The sequence below is a fragment of the Octodon degus genome, unplaced genomic scaffold (genome assembly GCF_000260255.1).
Source record: "Octodon degus isolate 3935 unplaced genomic scaffold, OctDeg1.0 scaffold00017, whole genome shotgun sequence".
Classification (NCBI taxonomy): domain Eukaryota; kingdom Metazoa; phylum Chordata; class Mammalia; order Rodentia; family Octodontidae; genus Octodon; species Octodon degus.
In genome coordinates this window covers 10,195,203-10,213,696 of record NW_004524593.1, presented here as the reverse complement: position 1 = coordinate 10,213,696, position 18,494 = coordinate 10,195,203, and the positions used below count along the sequence as shown (strand labels likewise).

General features: G+C 42.6%; 1 protein-coding gene across 4 annotated transcripts in view; it reads left to right on the top strand.

The window, feature by feature from the left end:
* Nucleotides 1–18,494, top strand: part of Kif26b (kinesin family member 26B) — a 512,864-nt gene that overhangs the window by 353,735 nt on the left and 140,635 nt on the right. Inside the window, exon 1 of one of the 4 annotated variants that reach the window (XM_023710228.1) lies at nt 5,677–5,960. The exons of the other annotated variants lie outside the window; for them this stretch is intronic. Within the exon in view, the coding sequence (XP_023565996.1) occupies nt 5,938–5,960 (23 nt within the window). The 5' untranslated portion in view covers nt 5,677–5,937. Of the gene's footprint in view, nt 1–5,676; nt 5,961–18,494 lie in introns of those variants that run through there. 4 annotated transcript variants of the gene reach the window in all.

Sequence of the window (18,494 nt, the reverse complement as noted above, 5' to 3'; positions counted from 1 at the left end):
GAGATAATTCTTAGTTCTGTTTGAGAGGGATAAAATCTCTCTCAAGTCCTCCAGACTGCAGATCAAGGGCAGCTCGACATGGCACATCTCAAGGGTGATCATGGTCTATCAAAGAAAGCTGGGTGGTGAAGGGATGCTCAAACCAGACAGACAGACCAATGGGTTCAGAGCTCCAACTCGAAGGTTTTACTGCTGGCTTTCCGCAGGGTGGCTGTCTTGCCTTATGAAGTTTTGAATCCATCTCTAAGTGGAGCTGGGAACTCTTCCAAGGCACACTGTTCTCAGAGGGATTCAATGTCCCATGACTCCAGCTCGCTTGGGAGGTCTGCCCTGGGTTTGTCAGAGGCACAACCCAAAGGCTATAGTAGAAGGCTTTGCTCCCATTGAGTGGCCTGATGTCACCAGTGCAAGGGCCTTCTAAGGAGGGAATCTAATCCTGCTCTGATCCTAGTTGCTACTTAATAAAGTGCCACTTCTCAAGATTTAAGGGTTGTCACAGCTCCCCTGCAGACTACAGACCAGGAAGTCAGGGCTGTAGGCGTGGGTACAAAGGCAGCCCTGAACCTTCTTTGTATGGGTGGGGTCCTTGTTTATGTTCTCTCCTCTGGACACAGATGGCTGTGTTCTGGGGCTTCTTCACCTGCCCCTTCCCACCTCCCTTTCCCTGTATTTGCCCATCCTCTTCCTTCTGTTTCTGTCTCTCTGACATTTCCCTTCCTCTTATTTTCAGTTAAAACTAGCTGTGGTCAGAACTAGCCCCATCTCAGAATGATGCTTCAAAAATAGGGACATAAAGACTGCCATGGAAATTGTTAACTTTAAATGAATTTAAAATGAATAGATCTTTAATTTTCTACTGAAAGGCAAACTATGTGACGATTCAGCCTAGGAAAATGAAGTATTAAAATATAATATTGTTTTTAAAAAAGAAAAAGTCTTTAGTAGGTTTCCATGATGCTTGATTACTCAAGAGCATGACCAGGAGACTGGTGTTCTCCTTAGAAAAGTTGGGATCCATATTTATGGACAACTGAGGATTTGAGGATGTTAAGAAATATATGTGAGGTACAGCTATTAGTATGCTACATAGTACTTCCATTGCTTCTGTCAGGCCCCCTTTTCTCAATAACATGAATTTTAAAATAACTGCTCAATATAATCACTAATGAAATATGTAGATGTGTTAGCCCTTGAAATCAAGAATTACAAATTTCTTTTTAACCATCTATGCATTATCTTTTCAGAATACACATGATTCACTTTAATCTTGGTGTCTTTACATGATTAAGGATTTCCATACTTGTGCCATTTCCCACAGGAAAATTCTATAGGTAATTCAGATATGGTTCCTTCAGAGATTTTTTTCATTGTTTATAACTTTGTTAACATTAGACCTCCTTCGTGCATATGAGTACAAATATTTTTACATAAAATATCTCACTGGAGCTTCAGCTGTTTGCATTTTCTTTTTAATCATCATTTGTAATATAGGAGGGAGAAAGAACCTCCTCCTCTCTTGTAAGCATATTAACTGACAATGGGGCCTAATTTGTTTTTATGTCCACCAAGTCAGCATTCATCATACGCATTTCTGTGTTTTGGGGCTAGAAAGGAAGAGATAATGGCAAACTGCGTCCAAGGAATTTGGTTCACTTAACTGAAATCTCTTTCTCCTACTTTATCCATCTTAAATCCTCCTGATAGCCCTATAAAGTAATAAATTGTCCAAACTCCTCTAGGAAACTATTCTTAATTCCATCATCATTTATAGCTCCCTATCTGTCCAATAAACCAGAAGTTAGCCTTAAAGGCATCTTCTTTAATCTATATTATGATATTGTCTTTATATGTGATTTGATTTGTTTTTCCAAATTAGCAGATGGCCTTAGGTACCATGCAGTTATTTTATTTTTGTGTGCATGCCTTTTAAGAACAGTCAGAGCGTTATAGCATATTACAGATGGGTGGCTGTCTAGGAGGTCATCAGAACCAGTGCTCTACAAAAACTTTTAACTGCCAAGTCCCCATTTCAAATGAAATCTTACAAGATCCTCAATATATTAAACATAAAAAGACAATGCCAAGGAGTACCATGGTGGGGGGCGGGGCATTTCTGACTTCTTCACACCTCTAGGAGGCCCAAGGCCTTCAGGGCCTTTGATTTCCAGTAGTTGAAAGAACTGAGACCTCTGGAGATAGAATCAGTTGTCCAGCTTTTGGGTGAGGGAAGAAGAATCCATTTTCATTGCAGTGAAGCTCAGCCATCACTAGGGGCACGTGTGTGGAGGTGCTGGAAACAAATTCCAGAGCACAAGGCACACCATGAGGTTGCAGGTTGTGTTGTCCTGAAGCAAACACCTGGATGGAGTGGGGTGTGTAGGATGTCTGTCCAGGATTAACATCCGTAGGAACAAGGAAGGTGAAGGATTGTAGAGAAGGAAAAGCCTCAGTTAGCTCCTCAGGGAATCTCTGGAGTAGGTATGTGCCATTGGAGTTGGCATCACCTCACAGCTTTGGACCTGAGAGCTGGGCTGTCACACCCTTACCACCAGCAGGCACTGTGTGGGGACACGCTGCTTAGCCTTATGCTGAAGCAAATCCCAAAAGAGCTACCAGCTGGGGGTTGACTGCCCAATGCTTGGCAGGAACATCGCCCTGACTTTTTGGAGAAGGCTCACCAAAATAATAAACAGAAAACAGGGACAGCTGAGGAACTGCGGCTTGGAGAAGTTGATGACTTGCTCTTGGCCCCACGACTCCTGACTGCTGAACAAGACCCTAGCCCAGTCCTCCACGTGCAGTCTCTTGCGTCTTCCACTGCACCTCATCAAGCCCCAGCGCAGTAAAACAGTCATTAAGTAGGTGAAACAGAGAAGGAAATGAAACACAACGGTAAGATTCTATCCTCAAGCGCAGGGAAGTCACCCAAAGGACTGATCTGTTTGTTAAAATAGGAAGCAAACGGTGACCTCAGTACTGTTGAGTCAGGAATCTCCAGACAGAAATGTGGGGGTGGTCTCAAGCATTCGTCACTGTCTCTCATTGGTGCCAGGACTCCTTGTGGCCACACGCAGCCCTTTTCTGGGTAGGCAATTGCATTGCCACCAGTGCTTGCGAATATGCCACCCTATGTCACCTTTCTGAGCTCCAAACACACCAGGTTATTAAAAAATGATCAAAGTCTACCTCTGCTACCCTGTGTATTGTAACAGGTTCACTTCACTCTGGTATCTTCTCTGCTTTTTGTTTTATTAACCTCCTTTTTAGCTTAGCTCTTTGCAATGTATACTCTCCACTAAGTCTTAACTCCCTACCAAATCCTCCATTATTTCTTTAGTGTGAAACGTATCATACCTGGAAATAATATGGGAAATTTCTATCAGTGCCCAGCAGAAAGGCTAACAATAGAGCAGTATCTCCACACCAGGATAAGAAATTCTCTGAAATGCTCTGCTGTTTAGTTAGTACCCATTAGTGCCTCCTTATATCCAGAATTTTGTTCCAACTCTGTTTTTTCTTTATGTTCTTTTTTGACAGGATGTTTCTTTGTAACATAGGCTGGCCTTGAGCTTACTGTGTAGCCTGGGCTGGCCTTGAAGTCATGGTGATCATCCTGTATCATCCTCCTAGGTGCTGAGAGGACAGGTGTGCACAACCATACTCGGCCAGAATTTGGGACATACACTATGATTCAAAGTTACCTGGGCCATATAGTTTATCATCAATGATAGACAAGAGAGAAATGATCCCATAAAGAATAGGATGCATAAAGGTGCTCGCAAAGAGAACTACAAACCACACGTGACTGGAACCTGGAACTGGAACTATGTTTTAAAGAATGATTTGCCTAGGGAAGAAGAGAATTCCAGGCAAAAAGTGTTAGCTAGCATTCTGCACGCTGTAACAAAACACCTGAGGTTAACCAACTGCAAGGAAAAAAGGGCTGCTTTGGCTCACAGCTGTGGCAGTTTCGGTCCATGACCAGCTGACCTCACGGCTCTGAGCCTGTGGCAGAACAGTGTATCATGGCAGAGTGCACAGTCAGGGAACCCATTCACCTCATGGCCAGGTGCAAGAGAGAAAGCACAAGAGACCAGCACCCCACCATCCCCTTTGATGGCACACTTGCAATAACATTAAACATCCTGCTAGGCTTCAAGGTTCACCATCTCCCAATAGTGCCACGCTGAAGACCGAGGCTTTAACACGCGGGCCTCTGGGGGGACGTTCATGATCCAGACGGAAGGTGCAGTGTTGTGACTGCAGAAGTCTGCCGTCTTGGAAGTGGCAAGTCAGTGGTTTCCATTGCTGTCCTTTGCTTTCCAGGCAGTCACTGCTCCCTGCTCCCCACTCCTGCTCTGCCCATTCATCCTCAGTTCTGCTTCCCCTTGCACCTCCTAAACGGCACTGGTCCCACCAGTGTTCCAGTCATAGCTTTCTGCCTCTATTCAATTCCTCACTTACTCAACACTAAGAAGAAATGTGCCTGCCACCCACACCCAGGGTAACAAGCCTGTGTGGCAGTCACCTGCAGGCTTGTGAAAATGCCAGTTATGGTCCTCACCAGCTCGATCAGAATCTTTGAGGGAGGGCCCAAGGATTGGCAGTTTTAACATACTGTCTCTCAGTGCTGCTAATACGGATGCCTGGGCCCTCACATGGAAAAACACGGGAGAAGGATTTGGAAGGCTTATGGGGACTTGGAGAATCAGCAAACAGTGATCTGTATGTCAGTCATGATGGTGGCCCCTTCTGGTTTGCTTTGCCTATTTCTTTCCCCCTCTTATCTTCCACTTCAGCTCCTCCACTCCTGTGCCTACTGCCCCTTCCTTGTTTTCTTCCACCTGTTCTTGGGCTATGGGGGAGCCCTGCTTCTGTTTCCTGTTCTTGCCCCAGGCCACTCCCTCCTTTGGGCATGGGCCAAGCTTCAAGAGCTGAGGGGACACAGATCTATTTGACCATCACTGCCCTGCTTCTGTACCCTGTTTGTAAGGTAGAGGAAAAGAACTAGAATCCCAGACCACCTGGGGAAGGCATAGTCTGAGATGGTATCAAAAGAAGAGCTGTACGTCTGATTTTCACTTCCATTACCAAGAGCATTTGAATACTTTCAAGACATGTGAACTGTGAGACTAGACATTGTGGCTGGACATTGTTGCTCAGAACATGAAATGTGTGCCTGCCGATCTTATCCTCGTGGGGATGTACACCCGCATCTGTTTGTCTACAAGTGTGTTCACTGGCAGACTCACACACAGGTACAGAACCTTGGTTCTGTGGGCTTTGTCTGCACATGTAGGACTCTATGTGTGCACTGATGTATAATTAAAGATTTTAAATACTTGGTTTTGATGGTCTGTTTTGCAGCTGCTGTTCTCAGAAAATTCCTGAGCTACTGTGGGTTAATGGGAGTTGCGGCAAGTGTTTCTCTGCTGGTCTTTAGTAAAGCTTTCTCTCTCTCTCTCTCTCTCTCTCTCCACCCCCCTCGCTGCCTGCCTGCCTCTGCCCCTCCCTCCCTCTCTGTGAGATAGCAGACAAGAGAGAAACTGGTGCGGCTTCCTCTGAGAAGCGAGCTTGCATGTGTGGATTGGCAGCAGCCTGTGAGCTCCTCTCCCACCCATGCAGTGTTCTTGGAGGGAAACGCAATGTGGGAGCAGGGGCTGAGCTGGACTGGGGAGGTGGCTGGAAGCTCAGGGAGGCCTGGAGCATGCTTTAGTGCCGGGCTGGAATCACAAGAAGGTTTCAGCAAGGTCTGCTCTGAGAGTTCCCAGACCCCCATGGATTTTAGAATCTTTCAGCCTTTTCTCCATCACCTTCGCACTGTCTCACTTCCTCCTGAGATGGCCCCACATCTGCAAGAGATATTTGAGAGAAGCTATTTATTAGCAGACGTGAAGAAATGGATTCTGCACTTGATTCTTTAGCCATGACTTATCAATGATGATGGATTGGAAAGCAGTGTAAGTAACACAGCTATATTTGTTCCTGTAGTTAGATGATCCATTTGACTTGCTTTCTTTTAGACATTAACTTCTTCGGTGCATTTCCTATTGAGAAAAGTAAACCTAAATGTATAAAGTATTCCAAAGAAGTTGGGAGAGTCCAGATTAGAGGAGCTTTCTTCTTGTGTAACTGACTTGCAAAATGCATGCAGCTCTATCAGAAGAGACACACAAACCACTGACAGAATCTATGATCATCCTGGGAAGACGAGAATAAAATGGGAAATAAATGAACCAGGGTTTTGAACCGACAGTCTTGCTCTAATCAGGCTTATTGCAAGCTAATAAAATATTTGACATTGGCTCATTTTACCATCAGAGAACTGAAGTGTGTTCTCTTTCCAGAATCATAAAAATAAAGTTAGTCTATGGCTTTCCGAAAAGATGGTAAAATTTTCTCTGGCTATAGAATTGTGAGGTTTTCTTCTTCTATTTTTTTTTAAACTAATGTTAATTGTCAGCTACGTTTTCGTCCATTTTGGCTTTTTGCAAAAGGCAGTCTTCCCATTCTAAGGTACAGGGTGAAGTGCAGGACACTGCAGGTTGAAAGCTAGATGTCGCCTGTCTATGGCAGTCACCAGATCTTCTGCCTTTCTGCACTGGGCTTTTATTTAAGAACTTCAGTTCCCAAGTATTCAGCAGGGAAAACCCAAGTAACTCCAAGACCAAAATCATTTCATTTCACAGGAGCAAAGAACAGCCACGTAACAGATGAGAAATTGAGATTTGCCATCTCTTTGAAATTTGAAATGTGAGTAATTTTGTATAGAAAGTAATTTCAGCTTTTGTGACTAAAAATAGTATTTTGAAGAAGACGTTTGAGATCATGAATCACTTAGGGAAGGGCACCAATATAGAGTGCTGATTTTTTTTTCATACCCCTTTGCAACTTTTCCTTTTAGCCTGTGCAGTAGTGATGACACCACTGTGCCCAGCTTCTGGAAACTTATTTGAAATTGGAAGTGCAATTTCTAAGCATAACACATTCAGGAGCTCCCTTTGCCTTTCTCTGCCACACCCCAACCCAGGCGGGCTGTGGTCTCTCGCACCTGCCCACGCTCCTTGCCTGTCTCTCAGCCCCCGTCCCTCCCTCTGAGCCTTGGAACCCCATGAAAGACCCTTCTAAAGATTCTCTTTGAACATGCCCTGCCCAGCCTTGGACAGAGAGAGCACTGTAATGCAACACACAGAACTGCCAATTTGGGAACTGAATAAGCTCAGTTGATTCCTGAATATTAAATCAGTTCTGTGAGCAAGAGAATGAGATCATATCTTATAAACCTGATCCGAAGTGTTCCTAACTTTATTCATTGGCATTTAACGTCATCAAGGGCTGTGGTATCGAGCACCTGAGGAGACCTTCCTAAAGCCAAACTAAATCCCCAAATGGGGTTCAGATTCCTCCTGGCCAAACAGACCTAGGGCCACGCCTTTTAAAATATGTCCTTTGTTATCAAGAGGAATCTGAGACCGAAAACACATGTTGGCAGCATCACGTGAGCGCCTCTCGGCACAGAAAGTGGCTGTATCACAGGGGAAATGCTTGCGATCTTGTGCTGTTTTGTTTGGGTTTCTTGTTTGTGTGAGCTCTGTCGGGCTCATGCATCTGGAAGAGGTTTGGAAAGGGGAGGGGAAAGCCGGAGTAAAGCATGTAAGGAAAAGGGAAAATCATTAAAAATCACAGACTAGAGAGCCAAGAATTTTCTTACCCAGATTCCACTTGCCAGGATTGTTTCGGATCCCGCATTAAAGCTCTGGTACCTATTGCAACTTTCTTGCTGAGTGGATATAAAAATTGTTTCCTAGTGCTTTTGGATTCTGAGCAAAAGAGGGAGATTTCTCCAGAAATAGGAAAGCAGAGGTGATAAGACGCAATCTTCTGAGATCCTGCTCACTTTACCACAGCCCAACCCCTCGTTCTTTCCTCCACCCCAGCCCATGCATCTCCAGCCCCAAATCCCCTTGGAATCTCTGGGTGTCCTATTAAGTCACATGCTTAGCTGTCAAGGGCAGGGTTTTCATGGAGGGTGGAGAGTGCATTTTAGTGGTAAAAGAGCCATATTTGCTGATACCTGCAAACAGCCTTTGAGGGAGGCAGCTGATTGGCAACAGGAAAACTGCTGAGCAATTAAAAAAAAATACTGGAGTCAAGGGGTGGGGGAGAGAGAGAGAGAGATTGTCTCAGGTGTATTAAGCAAAGTTCTGTGAGATGCCCAGAAAGCCCAAACTGATAACACCAGATGGCTACGATAAGTCTTAAACAGATTGGTACCTGACAGATGGAACCAGAGCTTTCGATTGGGTCTGCTGTTCTGCCGAAAAGCTTTGCTCCAGACACAGTGCCAGTTCTCAGTGATGCCTACTGCATGGCTTGTAGTCTGTGAGAGCCATTTCTTCAGTGGCATCTGGTTCCCTCCTCCAAAAGTGGCAGCTCAGAGTGTTTTCAGAAAGTGTGGTCAGCCAATTTTCAGCTTTTCTGAGTAGCACAGTGCTTCCATTACACTCCTCTTCATGTCTCTCATTACCCATGCTTTCAAGTTCCAGGTTTTGCCCTTTGTCTCAACTGCCCATCCTTAATTTTGCATCTGCCAGTGTTCGTTCTTCAACCCATGGGCAACATTCCTCCCTCAGCTTACCTGTGCTCTGGAGAACCCACGTTCCTGAGTCCTGCTACATCCAGGCCAAGAGAGACGCAGTGCACTCCTTCTTACTCTCCTCTGCCACCCGTCCCTCAGAGAGTGCAGGGGAGAAACACAGCTTAGATAAATATGGGAATTATAATTAACAACAGTGTTGTAGTCTTAAAATTGCCAAAGGAGTAGATTTTAGACGTTGTCACTGTAAGAAATAAGTATGTGACGTTTCGCTTTTCCATAGTGTATACATATTTCAAAACAGAATGTTATATACAACTGATGTATAAGATTTTTGTCTACTTAAAAAATAAAAGAAATGGGAAGCTTTATAGTTAGATTTAAGGAAAATAAATTACATATTTAGAAAAGAAAGATTATTAGCGAAAACACCAAATTTTCCTGGCCCAAAGGACTTACCTTTTCTCCTAGACTTTTTTTTTTTTTTTTTTTTTTTTTTTTTTTTTTTTCAGAACCTGGGATTGAACTCAGGCCCTTGTGCTTGCCAGACAAGCACTTATTCTACTGAACCATCTCCCCAGCCCCTCTCCTAGACATTTTCTCTCCTCGCCTTCTTCTAGAACTCAGTGGAAAAGCTAGTTAGGTGGCACCTAAATTCAGTAGAACCAGGAGTTATTACCTACATTTGAGATACTGACCAGGAATGTTCCTTAGCACTTCTAAAGTTTTATTTTTCACATCAGTAAAATATGTCAAGTTTACCTGCTATGTTAGCTTTCTAGTACTATAATAAATGATTGAAATAATCAGTTTGTACAGAAAATGGATTGTTTTTTAAACTCAAAGTTTTGGAGGTTATAGACCTTGATTGGTTGGCCATGGCATTGGGCCTGTGGTAAGGCAGTGCATCATAGCAGAAGTGCATGGAATAGCAAAATCATTACCTCATGGTCTAAAAGATACAGAGAGAAAGAGCAGGGGACTGGGGCCCCACAGTTCTCCTTCCACAGCCTCAGTGATCTAAAGCCTACCCCCAGCCCAAGGCCCATCCTTTAAAGTTTCTACCACTTCCCCAAAATGTCAATCTGGAGACCAAGTCTTTACACATGGGCCTTTGGGGAACATTGTTGGTCAGTCTTTCCAATAATTAAAGGAAATAATCCACAGGGCTTAGGTCCGTGCTTCACTGTGTCCTTGTTATGACTGCTGTGCTCAGGTTCTCCTGTCAGACACTTGTGATGGAGGCCCCCGACCCTACATGATGGGTGCCTGGAAGACAATGTGACGGAATGGGAGGAGTACTGGAGTAGAAGTTGAAAGCTGAGTGCTTTGGTTCCAGCTCTGTTAATACCATGTGTATGACGTGGGGAAAATGACCGTGCCTCCTCCGTACTCCAGCTTTTCCAAAATGCTTCCATTTCCCTGAACACTCAACCGCTGTCTCTGTCGCGATCCACATGGGTCTCCCCGCAAAGCAGGTTCCCCTTCTCCCACCTAACCCCTTTCTACTTTGCTTCTGTGAGACGTCTCTAACCCCCAAGTCAGGCCTGCTCAGGGCAGCTCTTCTGCGGTACCTACATCTCTCCACCCGAGGTTTCACCATGGAGATGCCTTTGTCTGCTTCTCTCACTACACTGTGGTCACTTTGAGAGTGACAGCTCTGTCTTGAAGCTCTGCATTCTGTGGTCAGGACCAGGCTCCTGCTCCATGACCACACGCTGCTTGACTGTAAGAAGGAAAGAAGGAATAAATGCAGAATCCTTGCCCTAGTCCAGCTGTAGATCATGAGTAGAGATAAAATGAAAGAATGTCCAGTGGGCTTTGAGGAGTACGTGCTGCATGGTGTTTGCCTTCCATGTTAAGTTAGTATGAGGATGATGTACTTTTAGTACCATTTTTGTTCATGTCTTAAATACTAAACTTCTCCACTTTCGCTAAGCCAAACAGCATTCTCTTTTGTGGCCCATTCTTTGTCACTGAAGCAAGACAGACTCTGTGGGCCAGAAACTCTGAGGTTTGGAACTGTGAGCAGCGAGACTTTTCTCTGGGGAGCAGGAGATAAGACTGAAAGGCACTGCCCCTGGGAAGGGTTTCTGTGATTCAGCCTTGCCTGAGGGTGGAGAGAGGAATCTCGGACCCTTGCCTAGGAGGGAAATGGGTTCGTAACAGAACTGGAGAGGAAAAGAACAGGATCCTTGAAGGTGGAAAACACACCTTGGCCACTTTGTGGCCGCTCCTCAGTAGGGCAGATAGTCAAGGAAGAGCAAAAATGTTTGAGTCTCACAAGCAATCTGGATCTGGATTCTGGAGTCAAGCTGGGGTCTCTGCTGTATTCCACCAGCCTTCTCCCTGGAAAAGCATTTAGATTCCCTTCTGCTTCCCCTGCTGGAGCTTGTTTTCATTGTGGGACTCTACACAACTAAAAAGAACACCACTGCTTTGTCCTCTCCCTTTCTGAACCCAGCCTTGAAGGCTGGAGGCTGGGTCTGAAGTTATGCTTCTCCGTGGCAGTTCTTCAGGGCTGGTTCATGATGAAATAAACCCTTCCTTGCTGTTAGGTCTGGGTATTTTGGACAGGAAATGCTCCCTCTTTGCAGGAAAAAAAAAAAAAGTTTAACAGAAATGGACAATTGCCAGTCCTGAAGCAGAGCCACAAGACAGTCTGGATCATGACATGAAGTCATGGACCTGCCTGTGCTTAATTAACAGACAAGTCTGCAGGGATGCATATGTTAACAGCACATGTGTCTATATGAAGGTCCACAGCTGCCTTTGCCAGGAGAGCTGTACACACAAAGCTAGTGCTCACCTCCTCGTGTCCAGCCCACGAGCTTACATAGGCTCATTTTTTCACTTTCTTTTGACCTTGGTTGTTTCCACAAATGAGCCCCCTGCTGTGTCTTGATGCAGGAGCCGAGGTGTGGGGTAAATAATGAGTCTGTGGGGCCCTTCTGTGCATGTCTTTTGGCTGCTCTAAAGGAAACGGAGGAATCCTGCAAAGCCACAAGGCTGAGATATCGCCTTATAAATATGTAAGCTCCTTGCTTAGGTAACAAGCTTCTTGACAGCCAAAACTGTCATTTGCACACTGTCTTCAGTTGAACACAAAAGTTCCAGTGACTGTCCCTGGATAGCGGAGACTGAGAGCTGGGGATTGGGGGCTGGCAGGCAAAGTTGAGCAGTCCTGGCTGCTCTCCAGGGCCTCTGCTTCGCCCCACCCCACAATGGGGGTGGCTTTCTCTCTTGGTATTTGATTAGCAAGTGTAGAGGAAACTCTGCAGTGTGGCACCTGGGATAGAAAAAGGGTCGATTATGACTTTGTAAACAGAGGCAGATGAAATAGTGTCTAGCATTTACCTGTGGGCAACAGCAACTGTATCTGTGCAAGTTCAGTTTGTTGCATTATGTTTCAAACTTTATTGGGAGCTTACTAAAAATCTTATCAATAGCTTAATGTTAAAATATAGGCCTGCAGATCGAATACTGATCAGATAGCAGATAGGTAGTACATTCATTGAGTACCTAGTATATTACAGTATATTATATTATTTTGTAAGATTTTGGGGATTAGAATGTGAATCTGGGAGGAGAGTGATTAAGACTCTCATTAATTTTACTGTAATGTACTATGATGAGCCATAGAGTGGTTGTATTGGCAGAATGTTACCAGGACATGGAAGAAAAGAATGAATTCTGCTTTAGATGGTGGACAGGGAGTCATACACACTAGAGCTGGGTCTGGAACGCAGGGCAGGAAGGGCCTTTTAGACCGAGGGACTGGTCTGAGTCTCTTTATGCACGAAAGTATGAAAACAGATGGGAGTCATGATAATACATTCACATGACATGATTAAACCTGATTTTGGGATTCTCAGAATAAGCATGATTAGTAAATGATGGCATAAAATAGGATATTATAATGGATAAAACAAGTTAAAAAACAAAATTGAAAATCATGTCCCACTTTTTTATTCTTCTTCCCATTTGAGAAAGATCTTCCTGCTTCCTATGTCTATATTTTGCTCTTCATTTATATTTTGGGCTTCTCCTATAAGAGAAACCATGTGATATTTAAACTTCTGCATCTGATTTATGTACAGATTTCCCACAATAAATTTAATCAATATGTATGGCAAACATGCACTAATAAAATAACACTTAATTTCAAAAATCCTGTCCCATTTTATAGATTTTCAATAGTAGATCATAGGTCAGTCCAAGAGGGAGAGTGCAGGGACAGACTGTCATGTGTGTTTGGGACCTAGGCTTTATGACTGCTGTGCAGAGTCATCCTAGACTACTTGATGACTTGCTATTCCTATTTATCTTGATGTGATCTTAGCATATCCACTGCAAAAATTGCTTGTAAAGGGAGGTCTGCTCAGGAGAAAGAATAGGAGGAAAAGTCAAAACAACCTCATTCACTTGGGAAGTCAGAAGTCCTCACTGGCAGACTATCTGCAGTAAACAAAAGCACAGAATTGGATAGCACCTTTCAGGTAATTCGGTCTTTCTACACTCAAAGTACATGCCTGCCAGCATTCTGTTAACTAGTTACTTTATTGAGCTGCATTTAAAAAACTCAGAAGAGGGGGATACTAATGAGCCTTGTAATGAAGAAGTGCAGAATGCTTTGGATGCTTCTCATAGTAAATTGAAGCAGCGCAGTGGTTACAAAAGCAATCCCGGTATAGAGCTGGTAGGACCCATAGAGGTCATATATTCTGATACTTTGAACTCAATGAGGAAGGGCATTCTGGGTAAGGAAATTCTGCTGAATGTCCTTCAGCAGAGGTAGTAAGAGATTCTGCACTCTCACACATTAATTTTTTGATCCACCCACATACTCTTCATTCATTCATTCATTCAACAAATGTTCCTAAGGTTCTTGCAAGTGATGGGATAAATATTTGAATGGACATACTGATCATAACCTCTAGGAGCTTACAGCTTTAAAAAAAGGTGAAAATAGGTATATAAAGAATCTAAACAGAAGTTATTTTTAAAATACAGTAGAAGAGAACTGTCAAGGTTCAGGAAGTGAAACTGATCGCCATAGCCTGTGATAGAGAATTTACTGTATTAACTTGGACTTATGACATTTACCTTTGTTTTGCTTAAGTTTGAGTGTCCCACAAAGAGAAAAAGGCAGGGAAAAAATATGTGTTTGGCTTCCTCCCTGTTGTTATTCTGGGGAAATATAAAACAGAGTCAGAATTGAATTTTTGAACTTTCCCCACTAGATGATAGCTAATAAGAATGTGTTGTTCAAGTACAAGAATGTTTATCTTCAAAATATAATCTTGAGAAATATCTGTATTTTTTTTAGAAAAATCAAGCACTCAGGTATGTGTAAATACAAGGAATTGCAAAAAGCGTGTCTATTGTGCTAAGAACTGCCCCAGAAATAGTCGCAGGAAACATGGACTTTGAGCCCCCTCTGGAGGAAAGAAAGAGAGCCCTCCCCTGCTAGTTTGGCAGCAAATGGTTTATGGTCTGAAGGTCAGAAGTGGAAGGAAAACATTAATCTCATCAAGCTGACTTTTAGAATTAACCTTGCAGAACACAGATTTACAGCCTTCAACTCATCTAGAACACAGTGAGTATATTTGCTTCAACCTCAAAAAAAGAAAAATTCTTCCCTCAAAGACTTGGCAAAACAACTGTTGGACACAGACTAATAATGTTGTGGAAAAATAATTAGTATGCGTGCAATAATTATATTCATTTTATGAACATAATAGCCTGAAAAATTCTTAGGATGCAAAATACTTTGTGTATTATCATTAAGAAGCCAAGAAACCTTCAAAACAAATGAAGGTATCCATTTATTCATTGGCTCATTTTTTACATGTTTATCAAGTATCTAAGGGTATCATTTTTGGCTATTAAAGAAATAAAAACACTTACTCTTATGAAACTTTCACTGGGATAGGAATCAGCAGTTAGCACCAACTCTAGCCACATGCTTTCCCTTAGGGAAAAGGAGGGCATTTGTGACCATGTCAGCAGGGGGACAGAGAACCAAAGATGCCAATCAACAGATCAATTTGGGAAACTCTCATAATGTTGCATTATGGTATAGTCTTTAAAAAGCAAGAAGCAATCTTATTTTATCTCCCTACAGAAAAAAAAATCATCTTCTCCATAAATAATGAAGCACCTGTTAATCCGACGGGCTTGTTTTGGAAAGTATCTAAATCCATCCCAAAGCGTGGCCTCCTAGAACCTTGCAGCTGGAACAATCCTTGATTAAAAACTGCCTCCAGCTAGACCAGGATTGCAAAACCATCTTCTGGATGGGAAGTACATAAGAACTCAAACACTAATCTATCAGGAAGACGTGCAACTAGACCTCTGTCTTCTGTGATGGCAGTGATTTTGAGTTACATTTGTCTGTCCATCCATCCATGCAACCTGTTTGTGTAAAACTCAATATTGACAAGGCAATGTGGGGAGCACAATTATAGAAAAGACAGATGCCTCCTGACTTTATAAAGCATTTAGATCTATGAAAAAGAAGTGGATATGACAGCCATTTGTAAGAAGTAGTATGGGAATCCCACTTTCACCCTCTTGACCTCATCTTGCCCAGGGACCACACTGGCTGGTGAGAGACATGATAGGCAGGGTGTGTCAGCCTTTATGACCTGCACAAGTGACTTGTCTCAGTGCATGACAGAAAGTGACACTGTACTGAGCTTAAATTGTAGGCCAGCTGTGTTTGCGCAGCCCGGATTGTTTGTACACATGTACTGAGTTTGCACACATACTCTTTTACGTGCCACTCCCAAGACACTGAACACAGTGTTTTAGTTAAGCGAGCAATCAGTTGTTCTTCTCCTGGTCATTCTGATATGAAGATACACTGTCAGAGGACCAACCACCAAGTAAGTAATTGCTTGTAGCTCACAAAGTCTGCAGACACATGACAGAAAAAAATCTAGTTTTAGCTGGTGGTTTTCAGAACAGCTGCACTGACAGAGATTTTCTTGACACCTGGTTTAAAGCAAAGAAGCCCCCAATTTATCCGTTCAAACTAAGAAGCCCTCTCTTCCAACCTTTCTTAGCTATTAAGAAAGACTCTCTCAGCCAATAAATTACCAAAGCTCAGATTCAAGATGTCCAGGACCCATAACTAACATCAGAGTCAATATCACAGAGTCAGTTGCAGTGTTGAGTGTTGATAAGCCCTGAAGAAAAATTTGAGCAGAGGCAGGGTTTAAAGCAAGGGCACCTCGTCCACCCTGCTCATCAGGATTTGTATTCGGAGAAGCTTAGGAATGGTGACTCTTCAAAAAGCTATAGCTAGAAATTCTATTTGACGCAGCTTTTCCCTTCTAGATAACTTCCCAAAAGACATCATATTATGTGATATGAGCATACCTGTGTTTATAGCAGCACAATTCATAACAGCCACATCTTCAAAAAAGATGAATGGATTTAAAAATATGGTAGTATTCCATTAAAAAGATACCCAATGTTGTCGTATTCTGCCATAAAAAAGGATAAACTTGTCATTCATAGGTAAATTGATATACCTTGAGACCATAATATTAAGCAAATAAATGAGATACACAAGCTTCAATACTACCTGGTCTCTCTGATGTGAGACCAAAACTATAAAAGAATAACATGAACAATAGAGAGCAGGAAGTAGGGAGCTCGTTTATAAATGGGGACCCAGCGATGAAGGCAGGGGGAAGGGAAGGAAAGGGGATGAAAATGGGAGAGAGATGCGCCATGCACAGGCTCCTCCACACACAGACACGGTCATTGTGTGATGCCAGAATAGACCAACAAAATAGAGAAACCGGAAGTATTTTTGAAAGGAAGCTTAGGGAAAAAAATCTAACCGTGAAGAATATGCCTTTCTTATTGATGCTGTATTATCACAATGATGGTAGCAAACATTCACTGGGTGTCGCAGTGTTGAGTGTTGATAAGCCCTGAGGAGAATGTTGAGCAGAAGAAACTGCGCTGCATCATATGCTTGGATATTTGGGAGCCATTCAGACCATAGAAACATCTCATTTTGACCAGCTAACTGGACCACGTTGACAGAACTGGAAGAATCACATTATGACAAAATCACCACGTAACATGCCATTGGATGTGAGCATCTCTTTGCAATTCTGATAAAAAATTATGAAGACAAAGATAACCCCAAATGCCACTAGATAGCAAAAATGTTTTATGTAAATTCTGTTTAAAGATTTATACCTTACCAGATCCCCAAACTTAGAATAAGCAATTTATGAAATGAAGTATTAAATAAATTACATTTTAAATATGTTGCAAGTGGACATAACTGGGTTATGAATTTTATGGAAGCAAAGGCATGCAGAGAAGAAAGCAGGAAAAGAAAGGAAAGGAAGAAAATATTTATTGAGCTCTTTTTGGATATGGACCATTCTGATAGTCACTTTGCCACACTTTCTTTTTTAAAAAAAATCTTTTTATTTGGTACAGGGTCTCACTGCATAGTTCAGATTCATTGTGATTCTCCTGTCTCAGCCTCCCCAATGCTAGGATTACAGGTGTGTGCCACCACACCCAGCTTCAGGACCAGCATGGCACACCCAGAGTTCCAGGGCCAGCACAGTATGTGGTACCAGGGATCGAACTCAGGTCTTCGAGCTTGCCAGGTGGGCGCTTAGACCACCAAGCTATCTCCCAGCCCAACACCTTCTGTACCTTATTTTCATACAATGACATCTTGATACAGGCATCATTATTTTCATACTCATCAAAACATTCACATGTGATCCCAAAGCTTATGTGCTTTACATATTTGATGTAGATTACATAGTTCTTTCCCATAAACTTCTACTTGATTTGTCTGGAGAACGCTAATGTTTCTTGGAGAAGTGTAAGAAATGAATCCTTATGGAAGAACACTGGGGACTATTACAGTAACCCACATACCTCCATTTGCCTTAGTTACCATAAAGTTCAGAGCCTAATAAAAATAGTACATTGGGGCTGGGGAGATGGCTCAGTGGAATAAGCACTTCCCTGGGAAGTACAAGGGCCTGAGTTCAATCCCCGGTTCCACCATAAAAAAGAAAAAAAAAAAAAAAAGAAAGAAAGAAAAATAGTACATAGTCAGCATCTACAGAATAATATTAATTAATAAATACATGATAATAAGATAAAAGATATAATCTTTGGTTTTACAAACTAGAAATTTTTATGGGTGCTTTTTTATTAACCTCTTTAAAAAACAAAACTATGCCACAGTATCATAATTCAGTACAAACGTTTAAATAAAAGATTAAATTTATCAGTTCAGATTTTTCTTTTTTTCCTGTTTCATTTGTTCAAAAGAATAGCTTGGGCCCCAGTTTCTTACTTCTTCAGCCTCCATTTATTTCTCAATCCACTGCAGCAAACGCCTGCTCTCCTCAGATTCTGTTCAAGATCAATAATGATTTATTCGTTCTAATCCAAGAGACACTTTACATTCTCTGCCCTTTTTGGCTTCTCAGTAGTATTCAACATTGTTGGCCACTTGTCCTGTCTTTCCAAATACTATAAATCAGATGTACACTCAGAGTATATACCTTGAAAATAAGTAGCTTCTACATGTGAAGTCAGAGACTGCATAAGAACAGAAAAGTCAGTGGGGCTGGTGATGTTTGCTCGTAATCCCAGCTACTCAAGAGAGTAAAGCAGGAGGATCGAAAGTTCAAGTCCACCCTGCGCAACTTAGAAGCCCTGGAAAGAAGAAAGAAAAGAGGAAAGAAGACAGAGGGAGGGAGGGAGGGAGAGAGAGAGAAGAAGGGAGGAGAAAGAGAGAGAGAGAGAGAGACAGAGAGAGAGAAAGAGAGAGAGAGAGAGAGAGAGAGAGAGAGAGAGAGAGAGAGAGAGAGGAAAAAGGAGGAAGAAGGAAGGA